This window comes from Solanum tuberosum, unplaced genomic scaffold (assembly GCF_000226075.1).
Source record: "Solanum tuberosum cultivar DM 1-3 516 R44 unplaced genomic scaffold, SolTub_3.0 scf00833, whole genome shotgun sequence".
In the NCBI taxonomy this organism is placed as follows: Eukaryota; Viridiplantae; Streptophyta; class Magnoliopsida; order Solanales; family Solanaceae; genus Solanum; species Solanum tuberosum.
Genome location: NW_006239742.1, coordinates 1 through 23,257, shown reverse-complemented (window position 1 = coordinate 23,257; position 23,257 = coordinate 1). Strand labels below are relative to the sequence as shown.

The 23,257-nt window shown below is 35.6% G+C and overlaps 2 protein-coding genes across 2 annotated transcripts; both read right to left on the bottom strand.

The window, feature by feature from the left end:
- Positions 1-5,635: 5,635 nt before the first annotated feature.
- LOC102593349 (serine/threonine-protein phosphatase BSL3-like) lies at positions 5,636-19,445 on the bottom strand. The gene is made up of 15 exons (XM_006367520.1): positions 19,308-19,445; positions 18,192-18,293; positions 18,037-18,118; positions 17,685-17,864; positions 14,416-14,689; positions 14,088-14,319; positions 13,833-14,003; positions 13,117-13,355; positions 7,905-7,989; positions 7,721-7,819; positions 7,452-7,651; positions 7,296-7,371; positions 6,638-6,773; positions 6,386-6,522; positions 5,636-6,299 (listed from the first exon to the last, which is right to left on the bottom strand). Exons 1-15 carry the CDS (start codon positions 19,443-19,445, stop codon positions 6,216-6,218), a joined length of 2,235 nt encoding a protein of 744 aa, XP_006367582.1. The 3' UTR covers positions 5,636-6,215.
- Positions 19,446-21,297: 1,852 nt separating this feature from the next.
- LOC107059096 (uncharacterized) lies at positions 21,298-22,241 on the bottom strand. The gene is made up of 2 exons (XM_015305515.1): positions 22,186-22,241; positions 21,298-21,973 (listed from the first exon to the last, which is right to left on the bottom strand). Exons 1-2 carry the CDS (start codon positions 22,239-22,241, stop codon positions 21,298-21,300), a joined length of 732 nt encoding a protein of 243 aa, XP_015161001.1.
- Between the last annotated feature and the right edge of the window lie 1,016 nt (positions 22,242-23,257).

Below are 23,257 nucleotides of genomic sequence, written 5' to 3'. Positions count from 1 at the left end.
TATATATATATATATATATAGTCAATATTTTTATAAATTACCAATTCAATTTAATCGATTGTAACAAGTTATATTACAACATCTATATATTACAACATTTTAAAAAAAAATATTACTAAAAGGACTTTATATTAGTGGTGCATAAAATGAAACCCTCCCTTTTTATTCTTTTTATTTTTTTGGTTAACTCTTTATAAATTTATGTTATTTGAGAGTGGCAGATTAATTTAGAATACCTAGATCAGAATTGAAGTATACGATTTTTTTTCATCTATAAATTTATGTACTTAATTATGTATTCATGATCATGTACGTAGGTTCGATTATGTGTTCTATGTAATTCTTTTTTCATGGATCAAACACTTGAATGTTTTTATTTTTATAATGGATAATAGGAAGATATAAACGCAAGAGGTTTATCTGTTCCAAAACAATATTAAAGTGTAATATCCTCTCATTTAACAATATTTAAGTTAAAAATTCCATTATTAATGTGTTTAAATTTGTATGTGATATTATAAAAACAAAATATATATTCTATGAAAAAAGAATGTTCCCTTTCATCATTATTTATAAAGCAATTACACCGACAAATTAAAGTTCACCAATGATTTGCCATTTACATGTTTAAATGGACTAGTCTTTTGGTACTATTGACATATTTGGACTATCCTAGGCTTGTACAAGTTACAAAACTTCTTCCTGTTAGTTTACATTCCTATCGTCTCAAATTATCTATCAAATGACAGTCTGATATACGAAATTTTGTTATCATTACGTTCAAGATCGTTAAAGTCTTTAGCGACATTTATATAGAGTTTTGATTATTAATACTCATATTAATTAATATCGTTAAATATATATACTGACTATTATATTATTGCCGCTAAATATTATCACAAAATTCATTATTTATTTTAGTGTTATATAGTTGTTGTTCAATTTAAATGTTGCTGGGACAGCTAAATTATGGATAAAAGGGAATATTGGCCCAAGTGAGTTGGTCATATGCTTTGGATTTTTTTTGGTGATATTCTTGGTAATTGGAACAAGGTTCTTCCATTTTCTGTCTGTTTTTATTTTTTTTAATTAAGTTTCTCTATAATTTGATTTGTCGTTCCAAAAAAAAAAAAATCTGTTGTTTTCAAGTTTCTAGAACTGAATTTATCATAATGCTAGCTTGTCAATTCCAAAGAGAATCCATAATTGGTTTGTTTATTGCAAAAGAAAATTAATTGTTTTTAATTGGTGTCTGGTACTCGTATTGAAGTCCGACTAATTTGAATTTGTATCAAATAAGGCATTATTCAGGATGAAGATCTCCTTAGCAGGAATTTTTTTCATACTCAAGACTCGACTATGAGACATCTGATTAAAAGAGGAATTGTCTTATCCATTGTACCACATGCTTTGGTGGTAGTTATTGCAATATGACAACAAATGAAATCAAATATTCTTTCCATCTCATTTTAACGATCGTTTTTTTATTATTATTTTCACATTTTTTAAAAAAACATATAAGGTATAATTTATTATATTATTTTTATTTTAATAGAAGTAGATTGGTTTTTTATTTTTTAAATACTCCTTCATTTCATTTTTACTTGTTTATTATATTAAAAATAGTGTGCTCAAAATTTGTTACATTACCACTTGACCATGCTTCATTTAAATTTATATTAAATACTAATATACAAATAAAATATATTGTTTAGTAAATTCTGTTCTTTTTTTACGTTTGGAACATTACATGTTTGTTTTGAAAATATTGTTATGTTTATTTTTCCAAAATAATTTTTTAAAATGTCAGATATGTACTTAATGTTCTCTTCTTATAACTTGAAGCACACATGAGCTTTCTCTATTATTAATTATTAATAAATAAAAGTCTACAAGTACATCACTTTGTCAAAGAAGGTGAACTATTGATGTTTCTCGAGTTCATCTAATCAGATATTTCAAATTCGAGTTTTGAATATAAAAAAAAAAATTCTATATTTTCCTCTTAAACAAATCTTACGTGACGTAAATCTAAATTAATTGAGATTTCAATACGATTATTGAACACTAAGTAAAAAAAAAACGCCATATTCCTTGTGCTAAAGTAAAAGAGAAAATGTATCTTCCACATAAATTGAATCAATTCAATGTATATAATTAATGTAATATAGATGGCATGTAGATAGTATATATACTACTACATATGGTTGCTAGTTGGAATAGTATCCAATCATAACATGACTTGTCTTTGACAACCAAAACATTTCAAAGATCTAGTGTATCTTTTAATTCAATTCACCAAGAATCAACGTGTGATGGGATGATCGAGATTTTTTCATCTTTGACCATAAGAAATTTTGGATTTGAACTTTGAAAATAATGAACTTTTTCAATCAAGAGTAAATCGGAAAAAAAATCGATTGAAATAAAAGAAATCAGTAAAAAAAAGTAGTACTCCTTTAATTATAAATTTATTTAGGATGAATCTAAATTAGTCAGTTAATTTGAAATATCATATAGTTAAAATGAAATAAAAAATTATATCTATCTAATAAACCCCTAGCTAGGAAAGGTCTTACAAAAGGGGGAAAACACAGAATGAATAAATATATAAATTGTAATTCAATCCCCTTTAAGAATAGTCCACTAATCAGAGATTTTGAGTTAGAGTTTTGAATACGGAAATATCTTTAGTAAAGGATATTTTCTCCGAATAAGTCCTACGTTATGAGTGCGAATTAATTAGACTCTAATGCGGAGTTATTGAATTTTAAATACTTTAATTTTAAGTACTTAATTATCATTTTTTATTTACATGAAATAATCTTCATGAATGTATGGTGAATTGTTGAATCATAGGACGTCACCAAAGGAACATTTTTCTTCTTTTGGATATGTGTAATGTAAAATCAAAATTTGTATGTTAAATTTTGTGAATCATAGAAAAAGTGAATTGAAAATACTCCTCTCCAACTATACTTGCTTTTATTAAGCTTTTAAAAGAGCTTGATTGATACATCTTATAACTACAAACAAAATAAATGACGTATACATTACTTGATATTTTTTATTTCATTTATAAGATTACACTGAATATATTATTATTATACGTTATATTTTTCGATAAAAAAATTAAGAATAATAATGTGTACATGTTCTGAGTTAATATCATTATGATATTATATATGAGTAGTTTGATACTTGAAAATTATATGGAAAGTTTTATATATTATTGTAATTCGTTTTATATCAATATGGTGAAAACTTACGTGTTAAAATTAATATAATTTAACTCTCGAAAAGTAAAACATAGTTATTTTGAATATTTCTGAATTCACTTAACTTCTTTAGGCAACTATTGCAATGATGGGATGATTAATTTGGTGGCATAGTAAAAAAGGAAAGTGGAGTAAAATGAAAGAATATTTGAAGAAATATTCCTCCTTTTTTAGAGCCATGCAGATAGGGAATTAGGTTCTAAGGCTACGTGGCAAACTGATAATAGGACACATCCACATTTAATCGTCTAGCAGTAGCGGAAGCAGAATTTTTTAATAATCAGCTATGAAATATTACTATTATTAATCAATAGATTAGAACAAGGAATAACGAATACCGCCATACCGGTTTAGTCTACTCCTAATAGTAAAAAGATTAATGAGAATTTGGATTCTATACATATGTACTCCCTCCATTTCACAAAGAATGACCTCATTATTATCTCCGCATTTTCTTCCCATCAAATATAATTAAACCAATCAAAGGAAGGCTGAATTTAAAAGATGTCTCTATTGTCAACATCATTTCTCTAATTTCCAACTAAAATAGGAGAAAAAGTTGGCTCAAAAGAAAATACTCCCTCCGTTTCACAAAGAATGACCTCCTTTCCTTTTTAGTCAGTTTCAAAAAGAATGACCTCTTTCCTTTTTTGATAACATTTTACTTTTTGCTTTTCACGTGGCATGTTTAAGACCACAAGATTAAGGGCAATTTTGTACATTTGACATAACTTTAATTTAGGACCACAAAATTCAAAAGTTTTCTTTATTTACTTAAACTCCGTGCCAAGTCAAACCAGGTCATTCTTTATGAAACGGAGGGAGTATTTTAATTAAAAAAGATTTTTTTGGACCAAAATGGTTTTCTCGATGGAAAAGAAGAGAAAAGGTTTAGACTTTTATAAATTGAGAATCAATCTATCTCACAAAAAAACATATTAACATTCACAATGTAGTCATTAGATTTATAATTATTAGTTTCCACATGACAGTCTGATTATTTCGATTCCAACACAATGTGGCTAAATAGTATGGATTCTCTCAACAAGAGGAAGAAAAGGAATAAGAATTTTAAAAAGAATGTTTTTGAGTGTAATAGCATCAATCACAACACCTAGGATTTTATGAGACAAAATAGAAGCCAAGAGAATACCAACCATATCAAATTGATAAGTGGTACTAATTGAAGGTGTACTACATGCACGGATCCATCCCACAAAATTCGAACCTGTCATGCACGAGCTCATCGCACAAAGTCCTACAAGTGAAGATTCGAGCATGTCAAGCCTACTTTCCACAACAACTATATCAAATTGATAAGTGGCACTAATTGAAGGTGTACTACATGCACGGACCCATCCCACAAAGTCCTACAAATGAAGATACGGGCGTGTCATGCACGAACCCATCACACAAATTCCTACAAATGAAGATTCGGACCTGTCATGCACGAGCTCATCGCACAAAGTCCTACAAGTGAAGATTCGAGCATGTCAAGCTTACTTTCCACAACAGCTATATCAAATTGATAAGTGGCACTAATTGAAGGTGTACTACATGCACGGACCCATCCCACAAAGTCCTACAAATGAAGATACGGGCGTGTCATGCACGAACCCATCACACAAATTCCTACAAATGAAGATTCGGACCTGTCATGCACGAGCTCATCGCACAAAGTCCTACAAGTGAAGATTCGAGCATGTCAAGCTTACTTTCCACAACAGCTATATCAAATTGATAAGTGGCACTAATTGAAGGTGTACTACATGCACGGACCCATCCCACAAAGTCCTACAAATGAAGATACGGGCGTGTCATGCACGAACCCATCACACAAATTCCTACAAATGAAGATTCGGACCTGTCATGCACGAGCTCATCGCACAAAGTCCTACAAGTGAAGATTCGAGCATGTCAAGCTTACTTTCCACAACAGCTATATCAAATTGATAAGTGGCACTAATTGAAGGTGTACTACATGCACGGACCCATCCCACAAAGTCCTACAAATGAAGATACGGGCGTGTCATGCACGAACCCATCACACAAATTCCTACAAATGAAGATTCCCACAAAGTCCCACAAATGAAGATTCAAGCCTATCATGCACGAACCCATCACACAAAGTCCTATAAATGAAGATTCAGGCCTGTCATGCATGAGCCCATCGCCCATCGCACAAAGTCCTACAAATAAAGATTCAGACATGTCAAGCCTGATTTCCACAATCCAAGCCTGTTGGAGAAAAAAAAAACTTAAAAGAAGAGTCCGATATTGGCCGGTCTAAGTTTCTTCATCAAGGTAAATATGCAACATGGAAATAAAAAGGAAATAATCAGCCATTGCTCATTTTCTTGTCAGAGAAAGCTTCTTTTCTTCTTCAAATTGTTACATTGTACAAGGTATCATCACAAATTACACAAATTAACACCCTCTATCTATGATACAAGAACTCCCAACAGAGATTTCAGGACTATATATATTTCATCAATAATATATATATATATGGGACCTCAAGTCCTCTTTTACCATAGACAAAAATAATACACCTAAAACGAAGAAAAATATATATATCAACAACGATGACAAAGTACAATAAACAAAACAAAATCCAGCACTACAAGCCCTTGATAACGAAGAAGACTCTAATTCCTTCTACCTGCCTGTGGCTTAATTTACAAAGGCCAACTCGAAACCCCCAACTGCTTCAATCAAGTTGAACAGGTGCACCTGCAACCTGGGAAAGTTTCAATCTTGCTCTGTCTGAAGCCTGTCCATTCTGTCAAAGATCCCTAGGGCCTCGAAGCCTCATATCTCTACAAGATGATATCTATAACTCCGCCATTTTTCCAAATGGCATCATGCTGTACATACAACTGGAATTCCTCGATGTTAGCAGGAGCCTGAAGTGCAGGAAACAATCTTCACTATTATCTAAATCCAAGCAAGAGAACCTCGATCATTGGCAGTTTGAGGACGACCTCTAGTTGGCGTAGGTGGTCTGTTAGCATTTAGCTCCTACTCAAACAAAGCAATGTAAGCAAGATTAATATATATCAAAGTAAAAGTAAATAGTCGAAGCAAAAGATCTGGAAATATTGAACCTGCATCCAAGTGTCTTCCATACGCTCAGGTGAATTTTCTGGTGATGAAAGTGCTGGTGGCAATGGGTGAATAAGTTTTGGAACAACTACAAGATCTCTACCCAATACCAAGATTGCGCCAGCATTATTAGCAGTACCTGCAGCCAAGAAAATTATATAAGAAAAATCCAGAGAAATATTTGAATAGAAGATAAAATCACTATCTTGAGTAGAACTCTTCCCAATTTTCAAACATCTAAAATTAGAACATACCACAATAATTGGTGGCTGAAAATAATGTAATTAAATGTCCCTGAGCAAATCGTTCAAAACCATCCATCACGCATTCGTGCGCTCGCACAATCAGTTGAAGATCATTGTTGTTGCAAAATTCCATCACACGATCAGGCTGCACATTGGCAAAGGCTTACATGAGGACATAGGAAATGCTAGAGAAACTGCACTCAACCAAAACCCTATAGAAACAAGATTAGAAGAATAACCTACGGTTTCCACAGACCAAAACCAGAATTGAGCCAACAGCAAAATGATGTCCCTGATACTTTAAGAAACCTTCAAGGACACCCAGCTGACTGAACCAAATTACCAATTAAAGGACTCTTGAATGCAATTATCTTGAAAGAGAGTAATTGCACAAAAAAAAAGAATTTGCTCAGACCCTTGTAGCTAAAACGTAGAATTATTGCAAATGACAGGACTGCAGTTGATCCCAAGAAAGTTGTACAGAAGATTTTGGAAAAAACACAGCCTGAGTAATTGAGGGCATGTGGAGGCTGACTTTTTTGGTTCAAATGCCAGTTGATACAACTGAAAAAGAATGTGGCAGCTCCCAAAAAGTTGGTCTAAAACCGGTCAAATGAAAATCAATTTCATTACTACCCTGAAAGAAGAGACTGAAAGAACTACTCACCCCAAAAGTAACCAACCCTGGACCTCTTGCATTTGGTCTTAACCCTTCAACGCTATCATTTTCCGTTGGATCAGACCTAGATGCACACAAGTAAAGTAAGGAAGTGGGAGATAATCAAAAGTAATGACAAAAGAAAAAGAAAAGACAGAGACTAACCACAACAAATCCATCAGAATAATCGACCCTGCTTCCATGGTGATAGGACGCTGGATATTCTCTATCTGTTCTACATGATTAATCGACCTTCCAATGCCGCCGTGCATACAGATTATTTTTTTCTCAATTAGTGCTGCGAGAGGAAGCCAATTGAACAACCTATTAATCCGATGCCAAGCCCAGATTCCATCTCTCTCACCCTGTTCCAGATATGAACATCAGTAGCTAACTCAGAAACTGGAGTTCTTTTCCAGTAAGTGATACCATACCATGCGTTCAATGCACTCAATTCGAAAGCCGAAAAGTGCATTAATATCTGCCGCTTCATGATTCCCTCGAATTAAATGAACGTTATGGGGATGCTCAACCTAAATCAACCATTTTATCAGCATAAAAAACAATTGATTAATTCAAAAAGCAAAAGCAGAGCTAACATCCAGAGAAATCAGGTACCTTTAAAGCAAGGAGAAGAGTCATGGTCTCCAAGCTGTGCTGGCCCCTATCAACATAATCTCCTAAGAAGAGATAATCGATATACCTGATGGTAATTCACAAAGAAAATTTCTTGTAAGAATCATTGAGACAATCTCTGATTGGCAGTTAAGGGATCACCTAAAGCGTGCTTAAGCCCTATAGCGTAGGGAAGCCTGAGTTGTGCGCTTTGTCTAGCTTAATTGGGGCTCTAGTGAGGCATCAATGAGCAAAGGCAAGCACAATTTCATTAATTGGTTCCGTCTATAAGAGCATCACACTTGACAACACATATAGTTGGCGACTACGAATAAGAAATTACAAGTTTAGTATAAGAAAATTGGCCACTTAAAAACATAAAACTACATCATCTCATCTAATTCAGGAATTCAATGATTTTTAACTTGATGACATGATTTTAACTTCATACATATATATAGAAAGAAAGAGCTTAACTAATCTTTTTCCATTCTTCTGTCTGAATAATTTTATTTTTTTAATGATGGAAAAATCCCAAGGGCTGGCGCACGGTTCAAAACTCGATGGATAATGGACTGCCCCCCTACTTTTCTCCTCTTAAATACCAAGTTTTTGTTTAAGGCAGGTTTCAAACCAATGATGAGGCGTGTAACACACATATCACGCGCTACACTCCTACCACAAGACAAAAGCCCTGGGAGGGCGTCCAAATAATTATTTTTAGCTTTTATAGTTACATTTTCTAGCATTACATTTCTATTTTTCTATTTTTTCTTTATTGGTTCTTTTCTTGCTAAAACCCATGCTTTAATTGCACTTTGCGCTTAAAGCCTCAGCAGACTTGGGCACTTCTCGCCTTTTGACTACTTGGTTAGGCAGGAGTACCTGAGACCTAATACTTGTGGGATGTAAGTGTAACAGCTTTCAAGGCTAGTTAGTAAAGAAGCGCGCAGATTGGTCTAAACACCATCATCATTTTAAAAAATTAAGTTGTAATTGATCTTTGTCCAAATCTAGTTTTTGTTCCGACTTTTTGTTTGCAATTTGTGCATATCTCACTCGTTTCATTCTTTTGTTCCTATTTTTTCCAATTACTTGTAATTTTGGCTCTACTTGATCAATGAAATTCACAATTAGTTAGCTTCCATATTGTTGATTATTTGAAGAATAACCATAGTACTCCCTCCTATTTCCTCGATTTTCTTCAACTTCATTGAATATACTCCATACCAATAATGCCTTTCATAAGCTCAACTTTGTATGGATGTACCTTTCTTGTATGAAGACTTTGGCTCTGCTTTTATCCTAAAATGTTGTACTCAGCAAATCACATCAAATAGCAGGCTCTGCTCATCCGAAGATTCTTTCTACTATGTTAATCTCATCTACGAATTCCACAGCTTCTCATAGTAGATACTTAGTTCGAGGACTATTTTGTAATCTATTTCTGACATAAAGAATACACCATCTTAGTGCTAATCATTAACAAAATATACTTACCTTATGTACCCAAACGGCCAAAAAAACGCTTCCCTAACTTAAATAGGTGCCACCATAAATAGTTATAACTTGTTCATAGCTCATTCTTTTCGAACTATTATTCCTATTTCACCCAACTATAGTATTTTAGGCTACCACTCTTAACAAGATGTTCGATTATTCCCATCTATGTTGTTGATTATTTGCATAACATGGTACTCCTATTTCCTCAACTTTCTTCAATATTTATGTATTTCCGCATTAATCATGCCTTTTGGCAGGCCTATATTCATATGGCTGTACATTTCTCTTCCAAAGGCTTTAGCTCTGCCTTGTACCAAAAGATATTGTACTCATCAAATAACAGCACATAGTGGCTCTTTTCATCTACCGATTCCTGCTACTATGATCATCTAGAAGCTCTTGCTCATAAACTTCACTCTTCTTTATGCCATTTCATAATTCATACCAATTCACTGCTGATCCTCCATTTGAATCAGCTTAAGAGTCTTCCTCTCTTACTCATAAACTTCACTCTTCTTTATGCCATTTCATAATTCATACCAATTCACTGCTGATCCTCCATTTGAATCAGCTCAAGAGTCTTCCTTTTCACCCAAAGAAGAGATCCTCATTTCTGCTCTGACCAAATTCGATTCAGCTGTATCATTTTGATAACACATCACGTCATTGTACTCGTATCCAAGACTTAGGTTACTATATGATTGAAAAAACAATAAATTTGATACCTCCAAAAGATCAGGATAAAGCAAATTTCAACACCACACCCAGCATGGCATATGTAAGGTACCTTCCCCAGTGAACGCAATAATTTGAAACTGTAATTAAGGTGGGAATATAATAAGGGATAAGTTCACAAACCTCTCCTAACATACTTCCCCCTGTGGTTTCTAATATTACACATACCTCCCTTCTATCATGTTTAGTGTAAAAAACTATTTTCTAACTTGAAAAGGACAAGTTTGCCCCTTATTTCGCAATTTTATATTCTTTTCTATTCTATGAAAGAAATTTTAAAGTTTTAACCTTTTTCTGGGACTGGTCCATTATAGTATCCGAAATTTAACTTATGTTATTTGAAATTTTATAGTCGGATGCATACATTAATGGCAATGTAATTTTCATCTGTTTTGAGTCGAAGGTCTATCAGAAACAACATCTCTTCCTTTATAAAGTAGGGGTATGGTCTGCATGTTGAAGTGTGTGACCGTCCCATCTAAAAGCTTAGTTGTATTCTCAACACGCCCCCTTGCGTGTAGACTTGATTCTTGGCCATGGACCAAGCACGTGAATTTTTTTTTTGATATTGGTGGCGGTGAAATTCTATCTCAGGACATCTGCCTTCTCTGATACCTTGTTGAAGTGTGTGACCATCTCATTAAAAGCTTAAGCTATTAGATGAGATGGTCACACACTTCAACATTCCATAACCCTACCTTATACTTCAAGTAGGATTATACTGGATATGTTGTTGTTGTTGCATATATTAATGGCACACAAGTATAAACATATCAATATACGAACCTCATTTCAATTTTTGGGTTAATAATTTAATCATTTAATTTTCAAACGGGAAACACATTACTTATACTTCAATTTTCTTCCTCTTATATAACAAAACTATATTCTTATATTTCATTGGATGTGTATCCAATCATATCACACTCATTCAAGTTATTCAAGTGATTTCTGGCTAATAAGAATATAAATAAATATATATCATACAACACTAAAAAATATAACATAAAAGAGAGACTAGCTTAAAAGTGAGTAGAAATTTGTTATTATTTTATTTTTATTTCTTAAACAAAACCACCTAACCAAGTTTTGGAGAGAGGTAAAGTTTTTAAAAATTATTGAAACATTACAAATTAAGGGGTCTAAGTCTCATATCCATACATATTGACACTCATTTTTGCTACTACATAAGAAAAAAGTTACCAAGTCCAATCATCCTTAATAATCAACATGAGGAATTCTCACCAAACCATTTCAGCAAACATACATCAGATGATAATTGCTATTCCCTCTGTCCCTAATTACTTGTCCAATTTTCCTTTTTTACTTGTCCATTTTGACAAATCAAGAAAGGACAAAAAAAAAATTACTTATTATACCCTCAATTAATTAATTTTGAAAAAGGTAGATCATCTTGAAAATCTTAAATGTTTAATTCATCCACTTCATAATTAATAGGGGTAAAATTGTAAACTCACTATGTCAATCATTGTTTACTTAATAGGTGTGTCAATTCAAAAGTGGACAAGTAATTAGGGACATAAGGAGTAATAGTTTGGGGTTAGAAACTTTTGTATCATTATATGAAGCTTTTTGTTCAACATTAGCCATTTTCATCAAAACTTGCGACAAATATGTTTGCTTTCTGGTAGTAATGGAAGAAATCCAAATATATTTGCGACTATGTCCAATTAATTATTTCATCATTCTTTACGCACGGATATAAATTAAGTGTCATGAATGTATTATATCATGCATCAAAACTTAGAAAATTAAGTGTCGTGAATGTATTATATCATTGCATCAAGTGATAAGAAAAAATGGTTAGTTTTGTCACACAAAATAAAAAAAAAGTAAACTTACCACCTTAGGGGAAAACTTGTCATGTTTTAGGTCACAAATAGTTTTGATACAATTAAGTAAGAAGCGGGGTGTGTGTTAAACAGTCAAAACCACAGGGAAGGTTTGTGAACTTATCCCGAAAGAGAAATATTAGTTCTAAGATCTCCAAAGAAATAACCTAAGTTGAAGGAGGACAATATAACTACAAGAATTAGCACCTCCGCTAGTTTCTTTTTTTTAAAAAAAATAGCAATACTAAATTATGGCAGATGGAAAGCTAGAGAACGTGCAAAAAGTGGTTAAGCACGTTTGTTGACCATATCCTTTTAGCTGTTTCCTTGACGATGAAATGTTTTTGTTTGATCTAGTGCATTTTTGTCCAGAATGCTTTGCAAGATTGGCATCCTTATTTTAGACTAATTTAAAAAGGACTTCAAATTTCCTTACTTCAAAAAAAGCACTCACGGGTGTGGCCTAATGGACAATAAAGTGAGTTCAAAATCATGAGGTCTCAGGTTCAAAACTTAGCGGAGGCAAAAACACTAGGTGATTTCTTCCCATTTGTCCAGGTCTTAGTGAACAAAGTTAGCCAGTACCGGTGTTGATGGGAGCTAGCAAGTGCGCCATGGAATTAGTCGAGGTGTGCACAACGCACAAGCTGGCCCGGACACCACAATTATGAAAAAAACATACATCATTGGGTTTCTCCCTTGTTACACTGTTCCCCTTCTATTTGTATGCTCGGGGGAAGTTTCTATTAATCTTTGGGTAGCTACTAACAGACTTTCTTTAATAAGGTATACAATTTATTAATGTACAAAAAAATTCCCACATAGAGATGTATACAAAGTAGAGGATCTCAGATTCTCATACAAAAACATGACTCTCTACAAAGAGCAACAAATGTATGTGTTCCCTAATTACTAGCAAGAGCTAATTTTACATGACGGAAAAAAAGGTGATTATCATCATTATAAATATTGACAAGGTATGATGAGACTTTTTCGCCAACTTTATGAATATAAAATGCACAAAAAATTCACAGATACAGAACACAGGCAACCTAAGCTGCTTAAACGGCGGCACTGTTGGTTAGAACAAGAAACATGAAGCAAGATTGAGTCAAGACACTCACGCTATGTCCCCAGCAGTTGATGGGGAACCATACTCATCAAAAAGACGCATCAGATCCCCAAATTGCCCATGCAAGTCACCAAATATCTTAATAGGAGCCCTTAGCTGTAAAACACTAGGTTCACTGGAAAATATTCTCTCTGCACTATCACAAAGATCAGCTATTTCATTGCAATCCAAGAAAAATTGCCGTCTGACAGGCGGCTTCCAACCTCGAGGTTTCAGAAGATGGGCAATCACCTGAAACGGTAAAGGGAAAAAAAGATATAAAACCAAAAGCATGTGGTTTATGATACAACATATATCAGCCAAAGCTAACAACAGATACTCATTCTAACAAGTGGAGTGTTTTCTTTTCTTAGGAAGGTGTATAAGAAAGTGGACTACTTTCTTCTTCAATGTGTATTGAGAATATTGAACTCTGCATGTGCGAGCTTGATCACATTGCCGTTCCGAAGCCCAGATAAATAAGGCCGCACAAAACCAGTGTTGTAAAAGACAAAAAACTTTAAAAAGCACTCCACAACTATTGGGGCTTTAAGCACCACACGCAGTTAAAGTGTGAGTTTTAGGTGCAAAACTAGCCAAATCACATTGGGGCAATCGGAACTGGAGAGTACAAATTTGTCGGTCCTGCCCAGTAGACGTGTCAAGCTAAAGCCATAATTCTCATTGCTAATCAATATTAGTTGAACCACATAACCGAAGTCATCATACCTTTTTGGGAACACTGTTAACGGACATTTGTCTATCCAAAAGTTTTCTTGCTGCTGTCGCGTTTTCTGGGGTTCCATAACTTACTCGCCTGCCTTCATTTTCAAATTGATCAATTGAAAGTTGTCGCACCATACCACCTAGGGCACCCCCAGTCTCTGCAGCTACAACCACCTACAGGTGAATTAAATACATTAAATCAGTTTACATACAAATTTAATCGGATACGAAACATATTATTTTAGGCATAGGACTAACAGCACGGTGATGCAGCCTAACTCCAGTTGGGATAGAATTATTTGAATCAGGTTTGATCAAGGTAGGTTCCTCTTCACCACTAGGTGTTGCCTCAGCTCCCCGATCCCTATCCGGAAGTTCAACTTCACCATTACCTTGTTGTCGAGCTTTGGCAGCTGCTAGTGCAGCAGTAATGGCCTCTGCTTCTGCTGCAGAGGCCTCCACAAGGTATTCAACACCTTTGCCAAGTTTCCTACAAATGAAGCCATGGGAGATGAAATTCAAAAAACAAAATTGCAATATACGAATAACAGCAGATATTGTCATTCTTATGCAACTGCAAACTCACCAACATCCTTGAAGCACGGCATTTTCAGTGCTTATATCAGTAAACATATCACCATTTACAGGGGGGGCAACAGGACTTCCCAATATAACAGAACCATCATTAACTTCCTCTGGAACGGTTTGCCTTGTTCTTTCATCACCAAATCCATACCTTCCGGTAATCCTTCCATCTTGAACATTAGATGCTGCAGCTGCAGCGGCTGCATGTGAAGCTGCACTAGTTGTTTCAGCAGCAGCCAAGTCTTCCGCGACAAGCAAGTCATCTAGCAGTACCCCTGCGGCAAAAACACCAACTCAGATACTGTCTTGGTATTACAAAAATATCACCTACACATAGAGATTCCAAAAAATCAGCCATTTCTCAACACCAGAAGCAAGATTGCAGCATAAACCAGGAAACTACCTGAATACCTGCTCCTGGGGGCATAATTAACTAGAGAACTTTGTTAAGCAAGTATATTTCATAACAATAGTTTTATATAAGTAGGATCAATCCTATTTGCAAAATTAAGTTGCTCGGACTTTTCAAAATCCTTGCCACACCCATGTCGACACAACAGGGGGTGGGGTGGAATCCACACTGAAATTCGGTCAACTTACCTTGGGTGTTTTGCCTTCATCTACGAACGGAAAGTACAGATTGATTGGGTTTTTGGTTTTTTAATCAATCGAGATATACCCTTTTTTTATAAAAAAAAAGGAAATTGAGATATATACTTCAACTGTCATAATATATATTTATTGGTTGTTTCCCAGTACCCATATCCACACTCGGATCCATACCCCCTGTAAAGATATGGTACTGGGCCTAACTCAATCTCAAAAGCTAGCTTATGAGGGGAGGTTTGTCCATGTCCATATAAGGAGACCAATTTCTCATTCCTCTACCGATGTGGGACTTCTTAACACTCCCCAGCACACCCAAAATTGGAGCGTGAACACTTACAAATGGGGCCCAACATCGGTGAACAACAAATTGGGATGGGTTCACCACTGATACCATGTAAAGATATGGTACCTGGGTCTAACTCAATCTCAAAAGCTAGCTTATAAGTGGAGGTTTGTCCAAGTCCATATAAGGAGACCAAGTTCCCATCCCTCTACCGATGTGGGACTTCTTAACACCCCCGAATCCTAAATTATTTAATGAAGAGTCCGGCCTTTAGATCCGCATCGTATTGGATACCCGCACCCAGTCCGAGCAACTTAGTCGAAAATTATAAGTAGATGCCATTATGGTACTCAGAAAGATGTAGCAGCTAGGAGATTTGCTAAGATTCACGCATCTAGCAGTATTTTGGTATCTATAGTTTGGAAAGTCAATAATTACATAATTTGGACTGAGAAAACTAATGATCCCAATCTGAGATCATCTAATTTATTGCTTCAGCTTCAACAGTTACATATCCAAGATTCCAACACTTCATTTGGAATAAGTTCAATGAATGTTTTGAAGGCATGAGTCCATAATAACCTCTCCTAGGCACATATTTAATTACAGTAATTTAAGCAAGTATACTCCATAATAATACTTTCACATAAGTAGATGGCATTACAGTACTTGGAAAGAGGTAAGAGCTAGGAAATTAACTAAGATTTAGGAATCTGCCAGTATTTTGGTGCCTATAGTTTGGAAAGTAAACAGTTTCATGAGCTGGAGAATTGCAACAACTCAACAAACGACTTTCATCTGAGATCAGCTAGTTATTGTTCTAATAATTAATCACAGCTTCTAGTTTACATCTCCAACACCTTTATTTGGAGTAAGTTCAATCAAATATTCAAAGGCACATGTTCCACTGAAGAATAAGAGAAGAGTTTGATCTCATTCTCATCATTGAAGTGCGCATTATTGGTAAGAGTTTTGGTTTTTCTTATGACGGGAGTGTCCAGGCAAGCTTGCGCACACCTCGACTATTCCACCAGGTACCTCCTACCTCCCACTAGCATAGGTACCGGTTAACTCTACGTCTCTACCAAGGCAGATAGGGTGGTGGATAGGGAATAGATTTTGCTATTGTGAACCAGGGAAGCCTTCAATAACTTACATATCGAGCAATCAGTTATCAATGTAACCTGATTCTGATTAGACGGTGTTATGATGTGAACAAAAGGAGGTGCTCTTAATTGCAGTTCAATCTACTTCACAGGCCCGCTTTTTAAACCTTTTCCAGCAGCATTGCTATGAACATACCTTTGGTGTCATTTTATTCACATGGAAAAGATATTCAGCAAAGTAGAAAACAAAGAAAGTGATCTCAGCATTTTAGAGGCATGTCTTTCACTAGAACAAATAAGGAGTCCATCCCATTTCTCTTAAGCAACAAGAGACTCTTTTTGGCCTACAGCGCCAATTTAAAATCCCTCAATGGGGAGAGCTAACTACTAGGTGCAACACAAAGAGCATCCGTTCTAGTTGCAACTTCACCAGGCAAAAGTTAGCCAACCAAGACCAGACCTTTTACATTGAAAAGAGGCATTCCTTCTTAATATTTTAGAACTTAAAAGACATGCAACTTAAAACATTAGTTTCTGTTGCAGATAAATATATGAGATGGTCACACAATTCTATAAGGTATGAGGTTCTGAGTTTAAACCTCATTGCTACCCGTAATCAAAGAGAATTTCAGAGTGCTTTGCCAAAGAAAAAGACTCAAGCTACAGCCCGCACATAAGGGGGCGTATTGCAAGCCAATGTAAAAGTACATACAAAGTGCTCCTCTTAACAGTTCAATATTTAGACAGGGCGGCACACGTTTCATCAGTTTCAGTTTTCAACAGCAGCATTTAGTTTTAGTTTTAGTTTTATCAGCATGGCTTGGCTTGCAGTCTAGGCACAGCAACAAATTACACAATTTACCTACGAAAGACAAAGAACCCACCTATTAGAAAGTGAAACATAAGAAAAGTAGGCAGTTACCTTACCAATGGTATCCATAATCAGTGCAAATAGGGATAAAAAAATTTTAAAAAAAATCTATGAGAAGTACACAATAGATGTTGCTCATGCATTCCAAGAACTTCCATTTTTCTATCTATATTTTACTTTACAAGTAGCTAAGATCGGGATTTAGCTGGGCTACTTATAAACACATACACCAAACAGCACATCCTCAGCAGGGACGAGGTAAGAATATAGAATTAAATGTCTTCAGTTATCTTTTTTTTAAAATAAGCAATGACTTCAGATCATACTCAAAAAAGTGAAAATAGTTGTCATCTGAATATATCAAATTAGAAGCGATTAAGATGACCATATTCTAGCATTACCTCCACGCAAACCACCATACATAAATACCAAGTCACCAACAGCGGCAGCCGCATGCCTACAACGCCTGGTCAATTCAACTGCAGCATCTCCCCCAGCTGCATCTGCACTGTATCTACCTGTCCTAGGACTGGTGACAACAGATTTTATGTCACACCACACTCCTGCAGCAGTATCAAGAACTGCCACCAGACAAAAGTTAAAGGAAAGAAAGAAAGAAATATGCAGGGTTTTCAGGGATTAACATTTAAAATAATAATAATAATAATAATGATAATAATAATAACAATAATTAAAAATTCAAGCAAAATCAGTTGTCCGTAAGAAAATGACAAGAAAATCATCAAAAAGTACCGGCTATACTGGAAGAGTCTTCTACCATGCGTCCACCACCAAGAGCCCCTCCAGAAACATGGAGCCGAGCATTAACAAAAACCTAAATTACCAGAATACAACTGATAAACACCTTACAATTTCTGAGGATTAATTGAGTCATTAAAACCACTTACTGCGGCATGCTGATATCTAGGAGATGGTGACACACCAGGAGCAATGGCCCATTCCCACCGCCCATCTCTATGTTTGGCCAGTCCATATGCACTTGCTAGTGGCTGTGAATCACCGAGGCAAAAGAATATGGTAAGTACAACAATCACACAAGCCCATTTACTTAAATCCAAGTCGCAACATTCACGGTACAAATTAACTGCTAATCAGATCCAAACCCCTCAAAGAAGCTTCGTAACGTTTACATTCGTTTAGAAAAACTCAAAGTTAGACATCAAATCATCTATGACCTGGTGCTGCAAATTGGTAAGCCAGACTTGGTGGTTATCAGGAGAGGGACACTGAGGAGAACGAGATGGCAAGACAACGGAACACAGGGGATCAACGGAGATCAGACAGGAAACTAAAACATGAGGAAGTGTGACCATTCATAATTGTTGCTAACATACAACAAATAAATAAAATGCCCCGCCCCCCTCTAACAGCTTAAACTTTGGAGATCAGACAGGAAACTAAAACATGAGGAAGTGTGGCCATTCATAATTGTTGCTAACATACAACAAATAAATAAAATGCCCCCCTTCTAACAGCTTAAACTTTGAATTATTTACACAATTGAACATGTTATTAGAGCATGCAAGAGGTACTGGTTTCAGGTCTAACTTCCAACCATTAACAGAAATATTGTTCACGTGCTTGACCCAAGAAAAAAAATCAGACCTGCAAGTGAATGGAAAACCTAACATATGCAATATATTGTCCATATATATGAAAAGGGAGAATAATTGAAAACTGGGGAGTGTGAACAACTATATTTCACCGCTATTTATCCATGAAGGTGACTGGCAACAGCTTACGAACTTAGTAACATAGCTGGGAATCATGTATCATCAAGGATATGTGCTTCATGTGTGCGTGAAGGTAAAAAGAAAAATTCTGTGAGAAATCACGGATATAGAAGAGGTAGCGGAGGTGGTGGAATTGAAGTAAAGAGGAATAAAAAAAGGTAAACTTCATGGTAACATAGCCTTCCAAAGTGAATGGTATTTATAAGACAAGAACAATTATCAGCATAAGAAACATTTTTTTTTGTTTGCAAGAGAACATGATTCACTCACCACACTATTGGCATCCCGCCCTCCACAAAGCAGAAGAAGACCATCAGAGCGTGCACTTGCAGTTGCGTACCTAGCCAAGTAACACAAGCTGATAAGCATTTCCATTGGTTGGTGCAGATCAGGATTGCAATAATTCATTTCAGCATTGATCTTATGGAAGGAAACTCATGATAATCCACAGAAAATTCAAATGGAAATGCCAAACTTTTTCAACCAAACACATAAAGGGATTTTTTCACTGAATGGCCAACATATCTGGTAGTATGTCACTAGACCCTACTTGTTAAGCCCATCTTCCAAACAAGGAAAGAATGCATTTCCTATTTCTTTTGCAAACATTCTGTTGGCACGTAGGCAAGCATGATACAAAAAAGCAGAAGCAACTCTAATGTATTATTGTTATCTCTGTCTGCAATATACTATAAAAAAGTAAGTTTGAAATGTATCCCTAATGTTTTTTCATATCCACAGTACATGTATTTGTAGCTGATTTAGGTTTTCCTACTTATGTTTAATCTATACTGCAAGCTTCACACCCAGCCAAATCCCCACACACCCCTCCTGAAGTAAGGGGAAGAATAAAGAAGCTCTACACATCAGGTTTGGAGATACCACACAAATAACACATCAGTTTCATTTGTTGTTAACAAAGATTTGTCATCTCTCTAGTATGGGTGTTTTTTTAACAAAGAGGTACTTAACAGGTAAGGGAAGGGAGTATAGGACAGCATCAATCAATCAAGTACTGATAGGAAATGATTGTCAGAGTTCAAATGAACCTTGTGGAATGCGAAGTTTTAGTTTCCCAAATCATTGCACTGTTCTATAGCTAAAATCTAGGGGTGTCAAACATGGCCCAAAAATTGATGGTCTACCCAGACACCCAACATCCTATGGGTTGGACACAAGATAATTTTGTATTGGGCGGATTTTTAGCCTGCCCAACATAACCTATTTTTAAATTGATCTCCATTGTGGCCCAATTCTAACCCATTTGTAAGATTTACTTTAATTTGGTTTAACTGTTTTAGTTTTAGTTTTACTTTAATTTTTTTCTATGTATTCACTTTTTTTGTACCATGTATCTTCTAAGTTTGATGTTGTGCAGTTTTCACAGCATTAGACTACCACATTTGTCAAATAGTGCAAACAATAACCATAATTTAATTACATAATAAGTTTTCAATACTTCCAAAAGCTTTAAAATAAAGTTGAATGAAATATAACGGAGGCTAATTTTAGAACAAAAATAGAAGTACATGGATAAATCTAGATCTCACTCTGAAATATTTTGATTTGTGAAATTTATTATGTTAACATTTTGACCCAGTTGATAGCTCCATATATTTCTTTTTTTTTAGAAACATGAAAAAAGGGGAGGACAAGAATAGTAGTACATGGAGCTATGAGAAGTAGGGAGGGAGGAATGCAAAAATAAAATGGAAAAAGGTGGGCATGGCAGCATGTTATCAACCACTCTCTATGACAAATCCATAAAAAAGAACGACCCGGTGTGTGTGACAATAGACTCCATGCTCACTAAGAAAATTTGGAATACAAAGCATTGTCAGTGACTTTATTGTTTGTACTTGTGACATTTTTTAGAATGGATTATAGTTGACCCAAAAAATGAATAGCTGCTTTTGCTTTTCGGCTAGTGAGTTTAAAAAGAAGAAGCTATTGTCAAGAAAACCCTTAGTTCTTTGTTTTTCGTAGGAAAATATCCCCAATAGTAGAAGGTAATCCACAGCTGCACTTCTGCCTGTGATCATGCTGAGTTGCTCTGTGCATTGTTATTCACGTGATCATGCCATACCGAGTTATTTATCCCTGTTTAGATGTTCACACTGCAGTCCCTTCGCTAAAAATACAAGTCCTCTTTCCTATTTTACCTTTCTTTTTTTTTGAAACTGGTAATGTTGTATTCCTCAGCATTAAGGTATGCTGGAGACCTCCAAAAAGGTAGTAACAAGCTAGAACAAGAGACTAATTACAGTAATCCTAAAAGATCTACTAATTGTTCAGCATTTTCTATACAATGTTCTTTACACCAAAAGTAGAAAGTTGTTATGCAGCTCTCTTTGATTTTCTGAATGTTGTTGAATCTATCGTCAAAGTTTCTTCCATTCCTCTCCCTCCAAATAGTCCACCAGATACAGTGTGGGATTATTCTCCACCACTTCTTATGTGTCTTGCTTCCCCCTCTCCTAATCCAGCAACTTAACAAGTCTGTTGTGTGCTCTGCCATTGACCATTTTGTCTCTGTTAAACTAAGGAACATAGTCCAAAGCTGAGATGTGACTTTACAATGGAGGAACAGATAGTTATTTGTCTCTCTAGCGTCACTACATAACATGCATCTGGACACAATTGGCAATCCCTTTTTCTGCAGAATCTCATGAGTGAGGCAAGCTTTCCTGATTACTAACCAAGCAAAGCACTTGACGTTAGTAGGAGTCATACTTTTCCATACATGCTTCCAAGGACCTATTTTGTTCTCAGGCATCCAGGATACCTCTTTCCTATAAATTCTACCTACAGAGAACTTGCCATCCTTATCATGTTTCCATCTAAAAGTGTCATCCTCTATAGTAGTGCCTTTGAAACCATCAATCATCTGCAATAGCTCCACAAACCTTCCTACTTCCCAGTCATTAAGATGCCTCCTGAAGAAGAAGTTCCATCCCTGTGGGACCAGCTATCAGCCACTCGTAACCTCTAACGGTTAGTGCATATATTGGCCAGATCAGGGAAAGCTTGCATTAAAACTTCTTGTCCAATCCATAGGTCCTTCCAAATAGTATTTGTTCCCAGGACCCACCTCATAACATGAATTCTTTACTAGTCTAGGCCAAAGATTCCTTATAGATCTCCATACCGATGTTTCATAGGTGGTTGATACAGCATTGGTACACCATTGCTCTGTCTGGCCATACTAATTCAGGATTACCTCCTTCCATAGAGCATGTTCATTTCCATTTAATCTCCATAACCATTTCATGAGCAAGCAATCATTCTGCAGTTTCAGATTCCTGACTGCTAAACCACCAACCTCCTTGTGTAATTGTGCAGTCTTCCATTCTACCAAATGATACCCCTTTCCCTCCTTGTTCCCAAACCAAAGCAAATTTCTTCTTAATCGGTCCAACTTCTTGACCACACTTATTGGAATAGGGAATACGGAGGGGCATCACATATGTGGGAAGCGAGTCCAGAACTGCATTTTTCAAAGTGAGTCTGCCTCCAAGAGACAAGTATTGTGTCTTCCAATTTGCCAACTTCTTTTCAGTCTTTTCCAAAATCCTATCCCAGATAATCAATTATTTGTGTTTGTTGCCTAATGGCATGCCTAGATAGACTGTTGGTAATTTGTCTACCTTACACCCCAAGGTACCAGCTAGTTCCTCCATCTGCACCACTTCTTTAATAGGAAAGAGGTTACTTTTCCTCCAGTTAACGCTTAAACCAGAAATGGCTTCAAAACAATTAGTATCATCCTGATATAGCAAATTTGTTCAGCTATAGCTTCACAAAATATCACAGTATCATCTGCATACAACAGATAACATACTTCCATATCTACTCGTGTTCTGCTGCTAACCTTGAATCCCTTGATCCACCTGTTGCTATTTGCAATCCTCATCATACTGTTGAAACCCTCCATGGCAATGATGAATAGGAAAGGGGAGACAGGGTCACTTGTCTAAGACCCCTCTCTGATGGGAAAAAACCCACAGGTTCTCCATTTACAAGTATGGAGAACCTAACAGTTTTTAATACAAAAGCCAATCCATTTCAACCACCTTTCACCGAATCCCATCTGTCTGAGAATGTTTAGCAAAAAATCCCAGTTCACATGATCATAAGCCTTCTCTATATCTAGCTTGCACATAATGCCTGGTACCTCCCCTCGCAATCTAGTATCCACACATTCATTGGCTATAAGAGCA

Bases quoted from the DNA above. Each gene is read 5' to 3' on its own strand.
- LOC107059096 (XM_015305515.1), bottom strand. From the start codon at position 22,241: ATGGCCAGACAGAGCAATGGTGTACCAATGCTGTATCAACCACCTATG. The intron at 21,974-22,185 runs GTATGGAGATCT...CTTCTTCTTCAG, and splicing joins CAACCACCTATGAAACATCG to GAGGCATCTTAATGACTGGG.
- LOC102593349 (XM_006367520.1), bottom strand. From the start codon at position 19,445: ATGAATTATTGCAATCCTGATCTGCACCAACCAATGGAAATGCTTATC. The intron at 17,865-18,036 runs GTACTTTTTGAT...GTCTGGTGGCAG, and splicing joins AGACTCTTCCAGTATAGCCG to TTCTTGATACTGCTGCAGGA. The intron at 7,990-13,116 runs GTGAGTGTCTTG...AATTACCATCAG, and splicing joins TCAACTGCTGGGGACATAGC to GTATATCGATTATCTCTTCT.